This window comes from Squalius cephalus (genome assembly GCF_949319135.1).
Source record: "Squalius cephalus genome assembly, chromosome: 22".
Taxonomy (NCBI): Eukaryota; Metazoa; Chordata; class Actinopteri; order Cypriniformes; family Leuciscidae; genus Squalius; species Squalius cephalus.
The window spans coordinates 22,257,009-22,276,992 of record NC_137143.1 but is presented as its reverse complement, the minus strand read 5'-3'; the positions used below and the strand labels follow the sequence as shown (position 1 = coordinate 22,276,992).

The 19,984-nt window shown below is 39.9% G+C and overlaps 1 protein-coding gene across 3 annotated transcripts; it reads left to right on the top strand.

The window, feature by feature from the left end:
• Positions 1-259: 259 nt before the first annotated feature.
• Positions 260-19,943, top strand: hcfc1a (host cell factor C1a). Of its 3 annotated transcripts, none has more exons than XM_079857610.1 (28): positions 260-404; positions 1,520-1,724; positions 4,236-4,384; positions 4,919-5,079; positions 5,164-5,372; positions 5,479-5,563; positions 5,665-5,771; positions 6,156-6,335; positions 6,504-6,842; positions 6,974-7,125; positions 7,238-7,432; positions 8,931-9,149; positions 9,254-9,358; positions 9,459-9,672; positions 10,898-11,040; positions 11,133-11,265; positions 11,402-11,598; positions 12,271-13,339; positions 14,288-14,415; positions 15,365-15,697; positions 15,958-16,183; positions 16,272-16,541; positions 16,989-17,092; positions 17,189-17,326; positions 17,427-17,612; positions 18,753-19,050; positions 19,140-19,203; positions 19,671-19,943. In XM_079857610.1, exons 2-28 carry the CDS (start codon positions 1,529-1,531, stop codon positions 19,708-19,710), a joined length of 5,640 nt encoding a protein of 1,879 aa, XP_079713736.1. In that variant the 5' UTR covers positions 260-404; positions 1,520-1,528; the 3' UTR covers positions 19,711-19,943. The 3 variants fall into 3 exon arrangements, with proteins under 3 accessions (XP_079713736.1, XP_079713737.1, XP_079713738.1); XM_079857611.1 differs by lacking the exon at positions 260-404 and adding an exon at positions 495-620; XM_079857612.1 differs by lacking the exon at positions 260-404 and adding an exon at positions 1,087-1,167.
• The last annotated feature ends 41 nt before the right edge of the window (positions 19,944-19,984 follow it).

The window sequence follows — 19,984 nt, the reverse complement described above, 5'->3', positions numbered from 1 at the left end:
GAAAATCTATCAATAAACTTCGACTTAGGTCGCCATCTTTAGTGTGGGACAATAAGCCCTAAATATATAAAGTGTAAAAAATATGTTCAAATTATCTCGATAGTTTTAGCTAATCTCAAATACATACCTATAATGGTATAATAATTATAAAACTATTGCTAAAGAAATGCAGGATTGTATTTCTAAACTGTGAGAGCGTTTCACAAAGAGCTCTAGTTAAGGACGTGGTAATTCCGCCATATTTGTTGCGGGTGGCTGCAGGAGCGGCTGTACATTGTCAAGAACATGGCGGCTTCCAGGCAGGCATGAGAGTGGATACTTCTTAACAATTTTGGATGAACCTGGACTATCATCTCAAAAACAGACCGTCAAAAGATCTACCTGGATATTGCAATACGAATCTCGTACGTATGATCGATGGCGAAGAGACTGCATTAAGCCGAAATGTGTATTTTTTGATCGCGAACATAAACTTAGCCGCCATTTTTCTTGTGGGAGCTGCTAGTGGGCTGATTTAACGACAAGATGGCTGCTTACACCGGGGCGGCATGAATTAAATAAAAATCCATCCATCGACTTTTTTCGCTCGGAGGAGACTTGCTCAAACATATTTTCTCACAGTATGTAGCGGGATGTATTTGCGCTTACGTATTTATTTGTGGACGTAACAACGTAACTAGATGTCTGTTTTTGTTGCGCTGTTAGTAACCGCATTCCGCTGCATGATTTCATGCACGCCCAAAAATCTCGCTTAAATGCTCAGACCGCTTGGAAATTGCAGAACTCTGTCGATTTTCTGAATCTGCATTGCACTGGAGAAAAATCGTACTTTTAAAATGTATTATTGTTGCTATTTTGAGCGGCTGACAAGATGGCGACTCCCAGAGAGGCATGAAAATAGCCTTCTGCAGCAAATGGGGACTGGGTTTCGAGTAGTCTCTGAGTTTGTATCTTTGTTTAGTTTTGCAGCTTTTGACTTGAATTATATTTTAGAAAACATAACTCCCGCAGTTCGTATAGAGTTTTATTTGCATTTCCTACTGGGCTGACTAAAATTTGTTTTTATTTGCCGCGCCGCCATTTTTCAGACTGGCGGAGGCTTGTTTCAAGATGGCGACTTCCATGGGTTGATACTCTTTCTGCACCAGGGACATTTAACTTGATGATGTAATTTTGTTGTTTGCTTTGTATCTAGAACTTAATGCAGTGTGGTTTTCTGTATGTGTAATTTTCGATGCTCAAGCTGCTGCACGCGGTATTTTAGACAAGTTGACCGGCTTTTAGTCCGCCTACAAGCGCCAAAATGGCGGCATTCCTGAATTAATCAAACTTCTGAATTACCCACACTGTGTAAGACTTTAATTGCACCGCTGTAATGTTATTACAATGCATATATTTATGCAGAAAGTGTTTATTAATATATACCAGGGTCGTGTGTGAAATATTTGCGTTGGCTTAAGCTTACAGAATGGATATATATTTGTGGCTAAGAGTCGCTGAAGTGCATTATTTTTTCCAGTAAAAGGACATGACGTCCCCCGGTTCCGTTGTGCCTGGAACCACCGGAGCTGCACTGCAGCCGCGATGGAAGCGGGTTCTGGGGTGGTCCGGGCCGGTACCCCGACCGAGACACGGACACAGAGCCGTAGCCATCAAGGAGCTGATGGTCGTTTTCGGTGGAGGAAACGAAGGAATCGTTGACGAGTTGCACGTTTATAATACTGGTAAGTAAATTGTTTGCATGTGCGGAAAGTTTGTACATGCATACAAGCTACGTAATGCTTGCAAATCGCTGCTAAATGTGCTCTGTGTTTTCACTATCTTTTGTAACGCGAGAGTATGAAGACGGAGCCATAGTCACGTCTGCTTTACGGAGAAAACTATACATTTTGCTTACATGTATGTATATGAAACATCCCGTGTGATTTTTGCAATATTTGTGGTGGTTCAGAGCCGCGTCTAGTCTGCAGGTCGATTGTTATGTTGTGACTATGAGGGAAAAAGGCGCCATAAAACATAAATGGACGTTAGCCGCCGCCGCGTCACGCGCACGCCCCTCTTGCACGTGCACCAGTGCGCCTTTTTGTTATCTTTCTCTGAGCACTGTGGCTGTTTAGCCCACAATAAGGCTAGCAATAATGTGGAAATTAAGGTGCAGTAAACAATACTTTGCATTAGATGCCTTAGGTTTTTCCAGAAATGTTATGTGATATTGATAACGCGTTTAAAATACTTTCTATATGAAATGTAGGCTATATGAATTGCATTTTATAAATTAACTTTCATTCATGGGTCATAGTGGAAGAACACTTGATTTCCAGATTGCTTATTTACCTCACAGTCTTCCTAATGTAGCCAAAAACATAATTCCTCTGTGACTCCTCTGTAAAATTCTCTTCTTGTCATTCAATTCTGAAGGCACAGTCTCACTAAACTTTCTTTAGACACGGCAAAGAACGAGAGATGATGTTTTACTCTGTGGCGCCTTTTTTAAAAACTTAAATTCAATATATATAAAATATAATAAATGCATTATATAAAACATACAATGTACTCCACTTTACTGCAATGTTACAATGTTTTTAGTTACCTGGCTGCAGCTTTAAAGTTGGCATGAAATGAAAATTCACCCTATCTATTTTTTAAATGCATGTTATAGATCTTATTATTAACAATCCATTTGTGCATATGTTTCATTTTTAAAATGTTTTGACCTAATTTAATTGAAATGTCCATAAATTGTTTATTTTTTCTGTTTCACTCGGATGTACCTCACAATACAGAAAAATATCTGTCGCTACTTCAGTTTCATCGTGACAAAGTTTGTGTGTTCTTTTAATTCAGCATAGGCTGCGTTTACACTTGGCATTAACATGCGATCACCGTGATCCGATCAAGCAGATCGGATCATAAGCCAATCAGGACACGGTGTGTTTATACCTGTCCACATCAAATGGCTTCTGTATCTGGATAACAGATCAGCTCTTGCATTCCCACGAAAAAAAAAAAAAAAAAAAGGATGGCTCCAAAGTCGACCTGAAGTGGTGGGTTTTCTTTTAAAAACAGTTTTTAGTCGTGGTACATTTTCCAAATCTCTCAAAATGAGGAGGATAAAGAGGCTGCAAGTACTAATAATGTGTGGATAGATTCCGTAATGGAAACAGTACAGAGAAACGTATCCGAGAACATTGCCAGTTGTGGTGGGAAAAATTCGGGTTCTTTACAGAAAATGAATGGTTCTGCAACTTTAGGTTGCGAAAGCAAACATTTCAGTATATTTGCGATGTACTTGACTGTATGGCAAAATCACACAGCTACCTGCAGCAATTCCTGGAGAGAGGAGGGGAAACTTGTCTTTTCAATGTGTAAATGGACAACATCCGGATACAGGTCGCATGTTAATGCAAAGTGTAAACGCAGCCTTAGAGATCACAGCGTGATGTATAGTTCTTCTATTGGTCAAGTCTTCACGCAATACGAATTCGCAGGTCACCATTTACCTAGTCTCGCATAGCCAGATCTTCAGATTGATGCAAGAAGGTTTGGTTTCTATCGCAGCTTTCCTTGACCAAGAGGACGTTTTACTGACATGTAATGCAAACCAATCACAGTTCGTTTTGTTCCGCGTCATGTTTAGAGGCATGCAAATATAATGTCGATGTCCCTACAATAACAGACCAGCGTGCATCTAATAAATTATTCATTCAAGAATGTTGTGCAAGTTTACTGCAACAATAGAGCCGCGAACTTCACATACTTTTGAAAATCCAGCGTTCAGTTAATCCTGGTAAACGCTCATTGTCACAGTTGTAAACACAACGACTTTCTTCCACGAGGGGTTTTGGCGTCACAGCATTTGTTTCCAGGCGGACCGTTAAAGAACGCAACACACACATCTCCCAAACATCTTGTAGAAATTCAACCAATCAGATTGCGACTTCGAAACTCCTGAAGTGTTTCCAGAAAAGTGTGCCATATGCATCAGACGTTCAGCCAACAGTCCATGGGCGTGTCGTCTGATGCTGAGACTACCATTCACCAAACTTGAACTTGAACCTCCCCATTTCTTAGAATTTTGTCCTACTCTCCATTTTATGTTGATAGTTAAAAAGTGCTTTTTATTGACATTGTCTTCACCTCCAGATATGCTGAATTGCAAGAGTTTTATTGCAAGTCGTCTACACCTTATCACTGAGACATTGACTGAACAATCAAATATTTTTTTTCTTTTTCAGCAACAAACCAATGGTTCATACCAGCTGTTCGTGGAGACATTCCTCCAGGCTGTGCGGCTTATGGTTTTGTATGTGATGGTACACGACTATTAGTGTTTGGTGGAATGGTGGAATATGGAAAGTACAGCAATGACCTTTATGAGTTACAGGTAAGGAAAAACTTCTTTAAAATCACTCTGTTATGTGACTAAAGGCTGGAATACACTACATAACTTTTGCCCAGGTTTGTAGTATGGAGGAGTTGACGCTAGTTACCGAAAGTCATATCTGGTCTGCTGATTTTGGGCAGTCTATTGACAGATTTCACAGAAAATCGCGTAGTATAATATGATGGGCACGGACTCTATTTTTTTCAGCTTCAGACTATGATTCCATCCAGTCGGATATCATCAAACATGTTTGATTGAATTTTTTTCTAACATTGTTTTTATTTGCCATACATCTTATAGCCATGAAGGTGCATGCATCTGCGCAAGTTTGTGTTTGGAACGACTTGAAAGTCTGATAGTGTGCAATCCTCATTTCTGTAGTGTATGATGCCCAGTTTTTCTTTGTAACTGTTTATGAAGTTTTAAAATCTGCTCAGATTTTAAAAGTCATGTTGTGTAGTCCAGCCTTTATTGATTGTTGTTGACTCTGTCAGTACAGATCTGAAATTATCTCACTATGGTTATGATTATCAGGCAAGCAGGTGGGAATGGAAAAAATTGAAACCAAAAGCCCCTAAAAATGGAGCACCACCATGTCCTCGTCTGGGCCACAGTTTTTCTCTTGTGGGCAACAAGTGCTATCTTTTTGGGGGGCTTGCCAATGACAGCGAAGACCCCAAGAACAATATTCCCAGGTATTCCTACCATATAATAATGTGGTTAGTAAATAAATGTATTTATATCGTTTTATTCATAGACTCACTTATGTGTGCTTCCAGATATTTGAATGACCTTTATACCCTCGAACTGCGTCCGGGCTCCAACGTTGTGGGCTGGGACATACCAGTCACGTATGGAGTACTGCCTCCTCCAAGAGAGAGCCACACTGCTGTAATTTATACTGAAAAAACTACTAAGAAGTCCCGTCTTGTTATATATGGAGGAATGAGTGGTTGTCGTTTGGGAGATCTTTGGACATTAGATATTGGTATGAAGATTACGGCTGTTTTTGCTGTGGTGTTTGCCACAAATAGTTCATTCATTCGATCAATCAATTGGGTTAAGCAATAATTAGGCCATTCTTTGCTTTTCAGATACGCTGACCTGGAACAAGCCTGCAATAAGCGGCACTGCTCCCCTCCCCCGTAGCCTCCACTCAGCCACCACTATTACAAACAAGTAAGTTTCAGTGTAATCTAGAATTGCTTCACCACATGCATTCCCTAAATGTACACAATGGCATTACTGACTTTTAATCCCTTTATATGCTTTATTTGTAGAATGTATGTTTTCGGTGGCTGGGTTCCCCTGGTGATGGATGATGTGAAGGTGGCTACACATGAGAAGGAGTGGAAGTGTACAAACACACTGGCCTGCCTGAACTTGGGTATGTTCTTGCTATAAAGTACATGTAGTGTTTAAAGGGATTTAACTAAAGGCCAAACTGTTATTATACACATGATCATTCAGAAATCATTCTAATATGATGATTTGCTGCTGAAGAAACATTTCTTCTTATTATGTTGAAAACTGTGGAAACATGAACATGTACATAAAGTACAGAAGAACAAATTTTATTTGAAATAGAAATCTTTTGCAACAAATGTCATTGCTGTCAATGTTGATCATTTTAATTCATCCTTGCTGATTAGAAGTATGAATTTCTTTAAATCATTTGAATGGCAGTATATACTGGTATTTTAATGTTTGGTATCATGCCATTCCTGTGTGTGAAATGTTTGGATGTCATAAAAAATGAGCTTCCTTTTAGACGCCTTGTCATGGGAGACTGTTTTGATGGACACTTTGGAGGACAACATACCACGTGCACGAGCAGGACATTGCACTGTTGCCATTAACAACAGACTTTATGTCTGGAGTGGACGTGATGGGTACCGCAAAGCTTGGAACAATCAGGTGTGCTGCAAAGACCTGTGGTACCTAGAGACAGGTGAGTACAGCAGATATGCAGTAATAAGTATTTCTGACACAGTTAAACTGCATTGTAAAAATATCCAAATGCATAAAAAGTTACATATTGAGTATTTTTTTGCATAAGCTGAATGTATTAAATCATGCATAATTTTTCTTTTCTTTTTTCTTTTTCTTTTTTTTGCAGAGCGACCTAATCCTCCTTCACGGGTACAGCTCGTCCGGGCCAACACAAATTCTTTAGAGGTTAGCTGGGGAGCGGTGTCTACAGCAGACATGTACCTGCTTCAGCTTCAGAAATATGATATCCCAACAGCCACTGCTGCCACATCACCAGCCCTCAATGCAGCTCCCTCCCTCCCTGGAAACTCGCCTAAGAGTCCAGCGCCCGCTGCAGCTGCTCCGTCTGCTCAGAGTCTGCCGCATAGTGGCATCACCTTCGTGCCCCAGGCTGCTTCGCCCACTGCCTCAGTTTTACCCACCACGCCCGCAAGTCCTCTAGCTGCCTCAACGGCACGTGGCCCAGGTACAGATTTGTTAAATTGTTAATAGTTCAGTAATATCTTCTGTTTACTTAAATGTAATATTAAATTAAAGCATTTTTTTCATAGTATTTGTATTAAATGATAATTTTATGTTTTTTATTTTATATTTAAGCTATTCTGAAAGTTGCAGCCCCTCAGTCAGGCACCGGGGCATCGATTGTCACTGTGCGCCAAGCCAGCCAGGCTGGAAAATCCCCAGTCACTGTGACATCACTTCCTGCAGGTGTTCGCATGGTAGTGCCACCACAGACCACTCAAGGAACGGTATGAAGTGAATAGTAAAGGTGGAATCTTTAAAACCGTTGATAACTCATAAATTGTTTTATTCAAATGTCTACTTTTAATCTTTTTTTTTTTTTTTTTTTTTTTTTTTCAGGTCATCGGCAGCAGCCCTCAGATGAGTGGAATGGCAGCTTTGGCTGCAGCTGCTGCAGCCACACAGAAAATCCCTCCTTCCCCCGGAGCCACTGTTCTCAGTATGCCGGCTGGGGCTACAATTGTCAAAACGATGGCTATGACACCTGGGTCCACTGCTCACCCCACCACAGTTAAAGTGGCATCACCTGTCATGGTAATTATCTTAAGATTGTCACTGTTGCTGCGTCCCAATTCGCCTATTTATACTGTGCTCTACAAGTATGTACTGTTGTGAAGAAAAACGTACATGCTTTTGAGTGTGTAGCAGAAGAGTTGGCAAGCTTTGGGACATACTACTTCATCATAATTGCTTGTTTAATGGATCACAAAAGTTCACAATGCTGTTGCAGATGAAAGATAATGTGGATAACATTGAATAAATATATTTTTGTCAGGTTAGATTACTGATTATTAATCACTCAAACCTCTTTATCTTAACCGTCGGACTCGCGCACCCACCATGTCTGTGGTTTTTTAAACCTTTTATTCGCATTTGTAGTTCTAATCGAATACTCGTCCAACATGCAATGAGTTGTGGGCAATGTTAGCCGTTAAGAGTGTGCATGGATCTGCACTTTGGATTCTAACCTGAAAAAGTAGACCTTCTGGGTATCTATGGAATACTCATTTCAACAGTAGAAGAACAGTCAATTCCCTTTATAGATATATTCATATAAACCTCACCCCCAATTCAATATTGATATTTTTCTTCCAAGATTTCGGGAATCGCAAACAGTGAGCTTGCTGTGCCTGGTACAGTAATCTGTCTTCAGCGTGTTCCATCTCTTGCCTGTGTGTTAATCTCCTGTTTACAGACTTCATAATATTTCCACACAAATTACATTTTGGGTTATGATTGCAATGCAGTTTGTGCTCAAGTCTGGAATAGAGATCGGCCAAAAAATGGTCTCCTTGTGGCAGCGTGTGTTTCTTCTGGGTGCGCCGGTTTCCCCCACACAGTCCAAAAGACACGCAGGTTAGGTGGATTGGACATGCCAAATTTGGCTGTGTGTGAGTGCCAAGCATGTAATTGGGAGGGTTGGGGAAAGACCTGGTAACCTACCCCGGAGAAAACATTGCCAAGAAAAATCATGGACAGTCTGATGGCCAAAGAATCATCAAGAGTCAGATACGACTGTAATGGTTAATGAGAGAGAATTTTTTTCACAAAAATATTAAGCAGCACAACTGTTTTCAACAGTGGTAATAATAAATGTTTCTTGAGCAGTGGCACCAAATAGAATAATTTCTGAGGGATCATGTGACTCTGGAGTGACTAAATTAATGACATTTTGCCATCACATTAATAAATGAATTAAAATAGTTATTTCGCTACTTTACTGTATTTTTGATCCAATAAATGCAGCCTTGGTGAACATAAGAGACTTGCAGAACCCAAAATTTTAGCAACCCAAAAAATTTTAAAGGTAGCATACCTTCACATGTAATGTTTGGGTTAAAAAATAAAACACTCAAAACTGCAAAGCTTTGATTGAATGAGCTGAATACAAAACTTGCATTAGCTTGTATGTGACCACACATCAGTTGAATTCTATATTTATGTGGAAATTTGTCACGTTGCTCGTCTGCAGTCATATCGGCCAGCCCTAGTCTCATGACACAATTTTTTTTTTTTTTTTTTTTTGTCGTAGGTAAGCAACCCTGCCACTCGCATGCTGAAGACCGCCGCTGCACAGGTCGGCACTCCGACGGTTTCCAGTCCAAATACAGGTGCTCGGCCCATCATCACAGTGCACAAGTCTGGCACAGTTACCGTAGCACAGCAGGCTCAGGTTGTGACCACTATGGTGGGCGGAGTCACCAAGACCATCACTCTTGTCAAGAGTCCACTTTCCATGGGAGGAAACCTGGTACAGTATATTTTAAATTCTGGCATGGGAAAAACCTGAATGGGAAAAACATTGAATGGACTATTTATCATTTAATTATTTATATATTTTTTTTCTTGTTTTAGATCTCTAACTTGGGCAAGATGGTGTCAATGGTACAGACCAAACCGGTCCAGACGGCTGCTTTGACTGGACAGGCCACCTCCAACCCACTGGCTCAGATTTTACAAGTATGTTAAACATAAGTATAACTCGTTTTAAGTTTCTCAGACACTTACATTATTTATAATTTGAAATAATATACATTTTAACGTCATTCTCATTCCATAGTCAAAGGGTACCCTTCCACCCGGCACCATTCTGAAGCTGGTAACATCTGCGGATGGAAAACCAACTACCATAATTACCACCAGTCAAGCCAGTGGCACAGGAAACAAGCCCACTATCTTGGGCATCAGTGGCATGTCCCCCACTACCAACAAACCGGGCACTACCACTATCATTAAAACAATCCCAATGTCTGCTCTACAGCAGGGAGCTGCAGGTAAACCATTTTGTCAAGAAGTGTCATTTTTAGGGTTGGGTACCGAAACCCGGTCCCAATATGGAACCGGTACCCAAGTAACCGGTATGTAACCGGACCATATCAAAACGCACATTTCGTTGCCACTTAAATGCTTCAGCTGTCGGTTGAAATATTTAGCCTCTGGTTAATGACTTAAGAAGCATCATCACCGCATGTGATTGCTAGTTAACCCTTTGACGCGTACGATTGTTCACACCGGTGAGATTAGAACGTTCAGATCGCGTGATCATCAACTGCTAAATTCAAATCTGCATTCGCTCGTTGGCTGGCGCTGAGCCAGAGATGGACGCACTCAGCGCTGTCATAGATCACAACTATTCAGTGTTTTCAACCACATAAGGTTTTAGGTTTCAGACATTTAAATACACAAGTACTAGCAAAACAATACATTTATAGTTTGTAAAATACACACTGTTGTCTATGGAAGCAGCAATAACAATCCTTTCAATTATAAATTGATGACGTGTTTAGATACACATTGTGTAGGTAACTATAAAATTTACTCTATTCTTCTCACACTTCACTTACTTTCATGTATTTTGGGAGAAATGGATGAATTGACGTGTTGTAAATCTGACAGACACAATTCTTTGAACTGCGATGCGTACTAACATGGTGCCCATTGTGCGTTATAGATCAACTAACATGAATCATGATCATTATAAAAGTTTCTTAAATGACAAAACACATTCACTTACATGCATTTAACCTCGAAAAAACCTCAAACGATACCCAACCCTAGTTATTTTTGTTTTGTTGTCCAGATTAAAGAGATATTAATGATTATTAGTAGTAGGAGAGGCAGTAATATATAATTTGTCGTTGTTGTTGTTGTCGTTGTTGTCGTTAACGTTAACGTTAACTACAGCTATGATAATTACTTCTAGTAGTAATAATACTAAATACATTTGTTTTATTTATATTTAAGTGTCATTAATTATTATTATTATTATTATTATTATTACTGTTAACAACACTAATAATATTAATAACAATTAGTTGCAATTATATAAATTAAACAAATAAATATAATTGTATTATATGTATCATTAAATTTATATAATAATAAAAGCAATAATAATTATTATTGTTCACAACTAATAATAATAGTTAGTAGTAGTAATAATAGATTTATATAGTTTTTATTTACTTGCACTTAATGAGTGCCTGTTTTCCATTGTAGGCGTGACTAGTAGTACCGGGATGAAGAGCCCCATTACCATCTACACCACAAAGGTGATGACATCTGGAACAGGAACTCCTGGCAAATTCATTACAACAATGCCTAAGATTGGTACAGCAGCTGGCCAGCAAGGCCTAACACAGGTATTGGGGTCAGAATATCTGGTGGAAAGCTGATGTCCTTGGAGCATTTGGAGGTCTGTTTTCTTACCTGGGTTGGGTTTTTCTCTCCTAAGGTTGTTCTGAAGGGAGCCCCTGGTCAGCCTGGAACCATTCTTCGCACCATGCCGATGGGAGGAGTGCGTCTTGTGTCTCCAGTATCTGGGGTCAAGCCAACTGTAACCACGCTGGTTGTCAAGGGAACAACTGGTAAGGATGTGAACTTGATAGTCAAAAGTTAATGTTCCTGAAAGACTTCATGCTTCTCTGCCAAGTGTAATTCAGCAACTGCTATTGATGAATGATTAAAGTATTTCCCTCTCGCTGTGCCTGTCCTCTTTCCAAGGTGTAACAACTCTTGGCACAGTCACAGGAACCGTTTCTACCAGCTTAGCCAGAGGAAGCCTAGCCAGTGCCAATGCCACCCTCGCAACCCCCATCACCACTCTGGGCACGATTGCCACCCTCTCCAACCAAGTCATCAATGCCACTGCTGTGTCAGCTGCTCAGACCAACCTGACCACTGTCACCTCCAACATGCAGGTTAGAACCACTTGATCTTTTCTGATTAGATTTTTATTTGTATTTAATTATTCTTTCATTACTGCAGCCATTTTGTGTGTCATTAAGTTATTTTTTATAACTATTATGTAGTTATATTATATAGTTAAATATATAATATATTTACACACCCCCCCCCCCCCCCCCCTCCCCAATTGATAAATTGATATGGCTGTAGTTTTTATTTTATTTTTTATTATTCCTGTAATGCAAAGCTGAATTTTCAGCATCATTACCCCAGTCTTCAGTGTCAAATGATCCTTAAGTCATTTGGTGCTCAAGGAACATTTATTCTTATTCTTATTCTTATGATCACTATTTAAAATGGTTCTGTTTTTCAGGATTCTTTGAACAGTGTTAAAAAGATCATTTATTTGATGTAGACATCTACATTTAGCAAAACTATAAATGACAATTTAGTGTGTTCTTGCTGAATATAAATATTTGTTTAAAAAATTTACCCTAAACTGTAGTATAGTTTATATAATGTATAATAACAAATAATTATAACTATATGTTAATGGTATAAAATACTATTTAAGGATGCAAAAAAATTGCTGTATTTAAAATGAACAGTTTTACACAATATTTACATTAAATTCGCTGAAAAAAGAACTATCTGTAGTCACTAATTTTGTCATCCTTTCTTAATAGCCCACCCAGGTGACTCTCATAACTACACCCACTGGTGTGGAGGCTCAGCCTGGCCAAGATCTGCCCGTTTCCATTCTGGCCTCTCCCACGTCTGAGCAGCCCACCTCTTCAGAGTCTGGTGCAGGCGAAGCTTCTGGCACTGTTACTCTAGTGTGCTCCAACCCCCCCTGTGAGACTCATGAGACGGGCACCACCAACACTGCCACCACAGCGACGGCAAATATGGGCACTGGACCAGCTGGCACAGTACAGAGAGTGTGCTCCAACCCGCCCTGCGAAACGCATGAAACGGGTACAACAAACACTGCCACCACAGCATCTGCCAACATGGGTGGTGTTCAGAGAGTTTGCTCAAACCCACCATGTGAGACCCATGAGACGGGCACCACCAACACAGCAACCACAGCTTCATCAAACATGGGAGGAAACCAAACTGGAGCGGTGCAGAGGGTTTGCTCCAATCCACCTTGTGAGACCCACGAGACGGGCACCACCAACACAGCAACCACAGCTTCATCAAACATGGGAGGAAACCAAACTGGAGCGGTGCAGAGAGTTTGCTCAAACCCACCATGTGAGACCCACGAGACGGGCACCACCAACACAGCAACCACAGCTTCATCAAACATGGGAGGAAACCAAACTGGAGCGGTGCAGAGAGTTTGCTCCAATCCACCTTGTGAGACCCACGAGACGGGTACCACCAACACGGCCACCACGGCTTCATCTAACATGGGCGGAAACCAAACAGGAGCGGTCCAGAGAGTTTGCTCAAATCCACCTTGTGAGACCCACGAGACGGGCACCACCAACACGGCCACCACTGCTTCATCTAACATGGGCGGAAACCAAACAGGAGAGGTGCAGAGAGTTTGCTCCAATCCACCTTGTGAGACCCACGAGACGGGCACCACCAACACGGCCACCACGGCTTCATCTAACATGGGCGGAAACCAAACAGGAGAGGTGCAGAGAGTTTGCTCAAATCCACCTTGTGAGACCCACGAAACGGGCACCACCAACACTGCCACCACTGCTACCTGCAGTATGGAGACAGATGAGGGAACAGGTACTTCAGATTTCAGAAAGATTCATCTTCAGCTTTCACACAAACATTATTTACACCACCAATTGAAAGTTTTGGTTGGGTTTATAAGTAAGGGATAATGTAGAGCGAGGCGGTTGTTATAGCGAATACAACCCCTTCAGGCTGATTCAAATCCTGATCAGCCTGTCGGGGTTGTTGATTTAAAAACGATTGTATTGCTTCCGCTCAGGAAAATAGTCTGTTCCGTCTCTACGGTTAGAATCCTGCGTCCATAGAACGCTCTGTTTTTCATGGCAACGGTGTGTTATACTTAGCAGCGGTCTGTTATCAAGAAATAACAGACCGCATTCTTCATTAGAATTCAACCAAGCCATGTAATAATGCAGTATAACAGTAATATTGTGAAATATACAAAATACAGTTCAAAATAACTGTTTTCTATATAATTGATTCCTGTGATGGCAAAGCTGAATTTTCAGCATTATTACAGTCTTCAGTGTCTCATGATCCTTTAGAAATCATTCTGACATGTTGATTTGGTGGTCAAGAAACCTTTTTTTTTTTTTTACTATTATCAAAGTGAAAAAGAAAAGTTGTGCTGTGCTTACAATTGTTGTGGAAACTAATGATTGTTTCCCCCCCAGGGTTCTTTGATTAATGTAAAGTTCAAAAGAACAGAATTTATTTGAAATAGAAATCATCTGCAACATTAAAAAAAAAAAAATTAATATGTCTTGGCTGAAAACAGTTTGAGCATTCTGACGTCTGCTGTCAAGAGTTTGAGCCCATCACAAAGCACTGTTTACTTGTGCTGGAAGAGATTTAAATTAGTAACTTGCTACTTTATTGTAGGAAATCTCACCAAATTTGTCCACTGATAAATTGAACTAGTTTCCTTTTTCTTGTTTATTCCCATTTGTACTTTTGTCTTTTAAAGGTTTATGGTAATGATTTCTTTTGTGCATTTAGCCCAGCAGAGTGGTGAAGCATCAGAATCTGCCACCAGCACAGAGGGCCTGCCGTCCACTGTTGCGCCCCAGAGCAGAGCCATTACCACAGTCACACAGGCCACGCCTCTACCCGGACCAGCTGTTCCAGTGAGTGGAGATGCAAACTCTGTACTTAAGTTTGATGCTAAATTATGAATCCAATGCAATCGACATACCTTAAGTCAAAATGCCACCCATTTTTTTTGGGTCCTTAAAAAGTTCAGTTTGATCAAATTTAAGGTAATAGAAAGTCTTAAATGGTCAAATAAAATAATTTTTAAGGGTTCTTAAATTTGGGAACTAAAAACCAGGAATCATGGTATGCCTTCAAAAGATTATTGAACTAAATAAGTGTTCTGCATGTTCAAAGTCAAAACGTGGCGCTGTTGCATGTTCTACAGACTCAGACTCACTACAGTGGTTTCAGAGCAGTTTGCAGTCAGTGAATGCCACATACTTATGCCAAGCGATTACTTATGATCTACTGTTGCTGAATTGTGATAGTTTACTTTGTTTTTTTTTTTATTGTAATACGTTGTAGATTGTTTTAAGATACTTTATATCAAATTTGATCTCCGTCATCTTTTTAACTGAGCAGCTGGTAGTAGTCAAGCATGGACATTTCAAAATAAGCGTCCCGGTGTATTTTGGCCTTGTTAATGATCTTCTGTATTATTCATAATTTTTTTTTCTGGTTATTTTTTATTTCACGAGTATCAATACAATACTAATGAAAAGAATCAGAGATATCTTTTTGGTGGTGGGGTGTGAATTGTAGTAATACATGTGAAACAGGAAAATTGTACTTAAAAGTTCAATTATATTTAAGTCTTAAATTTAATTTTAAAAACTCTGCAGATACCCTAACTTTACTTCACTCATTCAATATAATATTTGCATCCAGATTACAGAAGTTGTAGGGTGAGACTTTTGGGAACTGATGCATACAGTTGAAGCCGACCTAAATGTTAGATTGAAGGTGGTAGGAGGGGAGGGTTGAGAAAAAAGAGGGATTCCTAACGTCACCAATTTTTCTTTCTCTGTCCTTCTCCTGCAGTCTATTTCTTCCATCACGGAGTCCTCCACAGAGGCAGAAGTTGAGCCGGTTGTTATGGAGAGCTCGGAGGCAGAGTCCTTGCAGACAGAAGGCCAGGCTGAAGCGGAGGCAGTTGCCATGCAGGCAGAGTTCCAGGCAGAAGCGGGGGCAGTAGCTATGCCTAGTGACTTCCAGGCGGAGGCAGCGGCCTTGCCAAGTGACTTCCAGGGAGAAGCCATGGCGGTAGCCATGCAGGCAGAGAGCCAGGCAGAGGCAGGGGCGGTGCCCATGGAGCATGACGCTTCTAGCATGGCAGAGGGAGAAACCGCTCAGGAGCAGCTACCAACAGCAGAGGTATAGTCGTTTGCATTCTGGCTGTACAATTTCCAGTTATTATTGCAAATTAAGACTAATGCATACAACTTTTAATAATTAATTTTCAAATATGAGTAAGGACAAATGATCTAATGTCTAAAGAAAATAGATACATTTTAATATATAAAAGTAAATAATTTTATTCTGCATGGACACATTAAAAGTGACGGTAAAGACATTTATAATGTTACATCAAGATTTATTTTACTATTTCAATAAATGCTGTTCTTTTCTTGTAGATGGAGGGTGTAGAGGCGGCATCAGCATCTCAGGCCGAGGCACTGACCTTGCCACCAGAGCTGATGTCGGACGTACAACCCACAACGCTGATGGTGACTGGTCTGACCCCAGAGGAGCTGGCTGTTACGGCAGCCGCAGAGGCAGCGGCCCAGGCTGCAGCGACAGAGGAGGCCCAGGCCCTCGCCATCCAGGCTGTACTACAAGCAGCACAGCAGGCTGTTATGAGTGAGTCACCATCCTTTATCAACAAAATCCCAACCTCAAAATCAGTCTAAAACTCACAGTAAGCATCTTCTTCCTCATTGCCCCTCAGGCTCAGGTGACGGAGATGCCGGAGAAGACCAGCAGACCCACACCATACCCATCGTTCTGACCCAGCAGGAACTGGCGGCTTTGGTTCATCAGCAACAGCAGCTTCAGGCAGCCCAGCAACTAGCCGCTGCCCAGGCCGCACTGCCCACAGAGGGCCTGGCTCCAGCTGACAGCCTAAACGATCCCTCCTCAGAAAGCAATGGACACAACGAGATGGCCGCCGCTGCCACAAGTACAGTAGTCGGACTGCTGCCTCGCACCACAGCAGAGAGTATGTGTGATGTTTCAATTTACTCTTCAATAGTATTGACTATGTTGGTTGTTTTGAACCATTATAGTTGAAATATCCTGTCAATTAAAAAGGTAACACTTTACAATAAGGTCCCTTTAGTTAACGTGTTAACTAACATTAACTACCAATGAACAATACTTTTGTTACAGTATATATTAGCCTTTGTTAATGTTAGTTAATAAAAAATACTGTTTATTGTAATATTAGTAAATGATGAAATTAACATTAAGATCAATAAATGCTTTAGAAGTATTTCATTGTTGGTTTATGTTAACTAATGCAGTTAAATAATGTTTAAGAAATGGAAGCTTATTGTGAAGTCTTTTCCATGAATACATTTTAAAGTCTGAATGTAATGTTTATGTCAGGATGTTACGTCATATTTGTGCACATGTTCCATTTTAATTCTGTTTATTCCTTTTGTAGCCTTGGCTCCATCCAGCACATTAGCACCTGTTGTAGTTGCCAGTCCAGCTAAGATGCAGGCAGCTGCAGCTCTCACTGAAGTGGCCAATGGCATTCAGGCTGGGGTAAGTTTAATAATGGGTAAAGGGTCACGATAATATGCATTGAAATGTGGAAGAATAGTTTTTTTAAAACTTGTTTTCTGTTGTTTCTCCCCACAGAGACAAAATCCACCCACTGTTACAGTCAAACCTCAAGTGAAGAAAGAAAACCAGTGGTTTGATGTTGGCATTGTCAAAGTGACCAATATGGTTGTAACACATTTCTACATGCCTGCAGATGACTCCACTTATGTTGAGGTAAGCCATAATGAGATTGTACTTCATACAATATTGTTAGACGCCGTGACATTGCTTATTTCAAAATGTAATTATACTGACATAACTTGTTTTGTTGCAGGATGATTCAGGCACAATCCCTGACTACAGCCAGATGAAGAAGGTGGAGCTTCAGCCCGGGACCGCCTACAAGTTCCGTGTGGCGGGTATAAACACTTGTGGCCGTGGAGCCTTTTCTGAAATATCTGCTTTCAAGACTTGTTTACCAGGGTTCCCGGGGGCACCATGTGCCATAAAGATCAGCAAGGTACACATCAAATCTTAATTTGCACTTGTTACATATGGTGTTATAATCAATAGAGCACCATCAAATGCGTGATATGTTTTTTAAATAGGAATTGCACAATCTTTTTTTTTTTTTTTAAGGAAAAGTTTAAATGAATAGGATGCTTGTCTTGATTACTTGATTCTCACTTCATTTTGAATTTTAAATTTAGAATTATCGATACACCAAACTATGATTTTAAAGGTAGTTCACATCAAAATGAAAATTGTCATCACCCTCAAGTTGTACCAAATCTGTATGAGTTTATTTCTTCTGCTGAACACAAAATTAATTTTGAAGAATGTCGGTAACCAAACAGATGATGAACCCCATTGACTTCATAGTATTTTTTTTATTTTTTTTCTCCATACTGTGGAAGTCAGTGGGGTCAATCAACTGTTTGGTTACTGACATTCTTCAAAATATCTTTTGTGAGGGTTTCAGGTTTGGAACAACTTGACAATTAAAATTTTTGGGTGACCTATCCCTTTAATTCAGTAACTTTAATACTTAATGTAGTATTTATTAGGATTTTTCTTTATTTATATTTAATAATGTATAACCTAATTGTATATATTTTGAATCAATTACTGACCAGCACAAACAGTTTACACTACCATTCAAACCGTTAGGGTTGGTAAGATTGTTTTAAAGAAGTGTCTTTAAGACTGCATTTATTTGATTGAAAAATCATATATATATATTTATAATTTGACAGCACTAATTTAATCCTGTGATGGCAAAACTGAACTTTCAGCATCATTACTCCAGTTTTCAGTGTCCCATGATCCTTCTGAAATCATTCTAATATGCTGATTTGGGAAAACCATGGAAACCATGACAACCCCCCCCCCCCCCCCCCCCTCTTTCTTTAATAGATACATTTATTGGAAAGTTCAAAAATATATAATTTCTGAAACTGATCAAAAGTGACAGTAAAAGACATTTACTTCTATTGAATGTATCCTTAATGAAAAAATTATTATTTCTTTATACTGTATATTAAAAAATGTTCTTGTTCACATTCAATGCAGATCAGTAGGATTTATAATTGATGCAACAAGAAAATGAATCATTACATCCATATAAATGTGTAATCTCTTCACTTGTTTCTCTCCTCAGAGTCCAGACGGTGCCCACCTTACATGGGAGCCTCCATCGATGACATCAGGGAAGATCACAGAATACTCAGTGTATTTGGCCATCCAGAGCAGCCAGACCACCGAGGCGAAACCCTCGGCCCCGGCCCAGCTTGCCTTCATGCGTGTGTACTGTGGGCCAAACCCCTCCTGCCTGGTTCAGTCCTCCAGCCTGTCCAACGCCCACATAGACTATACCACCAAACCCGCTATCATCTTCCGCATCGCCGCTCGCAATGAAAAAGGTTACGGCCCGGCTACACAAGTGCGATGGCTGCAAGGTACAGGTTTTCTTTGGTGAGAAAAGATTTTTGTTTCTGCCAGTGACAAGGTGGATTTTACATTTGCTGTTTTTTTTCTCGCTTTGTAGAGTCTAACAAAGATGGCCTTTCTGCAAAGCCTGCCCCAAAAAGAGCAGTTTCTTCACCAGATACGTAAGTGTCCATGTCTCCAGTATCATAAAAGTGCATTTGATGAAACATAAGTTAAACAGTATTATTAAACTATTTTCAAATGTAACATTCCTGTGATGGTAAAGCTGAATTTTCAGCATCATTACTCCAGTCTTCAGTGCCAAATGATCGTTTAGAAATCATTCTAATATTCTCATTTGGTGATCATGAAACCTTTCTTATCACTGTTGTTGTTATCAATGTTATGAATGAAACTGCTGTAATTTTTAAGGATTCATTGATGAATATGAAGTTCAAAAGAACAGCATTTATTAAATGAGAATTTTTTTCTAACATTATAAATGTTTTGTATTGTCACTTTATATCAGTTTTAATGCATCCCTGCTAAATAAAATCAAGTTCTTTAGTAAAAGTCATATTGGCCTTAAATTTCAGAACAGTGGTTTGAGTACGAATGAGTATTAAAATATATGTACGTTTAATTGCAGGAAAGGGATTGGTCAGAAGAAAGCAAGAATGGACCAATAAGCCCCTCTCTCCATTCGTCCTCCAAGACCAGGAAGACTTACACTACTCAAAGCGCTCCACCATCTGGATTCAACACATCTTCAACTGTAACCATCTATTAAAACGGCAAAAAATCAACAAGGAAGTCATTTCTAGGGAATGCTCTTTTTTTTTTTTTTTTTCGTGTTAATAGTATGAATGGAGAAAAGCACATTGCATATTTTTGAGTATTTTTCAACATAGTTGGAGTGGGAGGGGAAAAAAAACTAATTTGCATTTTCCATTGTAGTCTTCC

Excerpts from the sequence above, each read along its gene's own strand:
- hcfc1a (XM_079857610.1), top strand. The coding sequence starts at position 1,529 with ATGACGTCCCCCGGTTCCGTTGTGCCTGGAACCACCGGAGCTGCACTG. Across the intron at positions 11,599-12,270 it reads CTGTCACCTCCAACATGCAG|CCCACCCAGGTGACTCTCAT; the intron begins GTTAGAACCACT and ends CTTTCTTAATAG. Across the intron at positions 14,416-15,364 it reads TACCCGGACCAGCTGTTCCA|TCTATTTCTTCCATCACGGA; the intron begins GTGAGTGGAGAT and ends CTTCTCCTGCAG.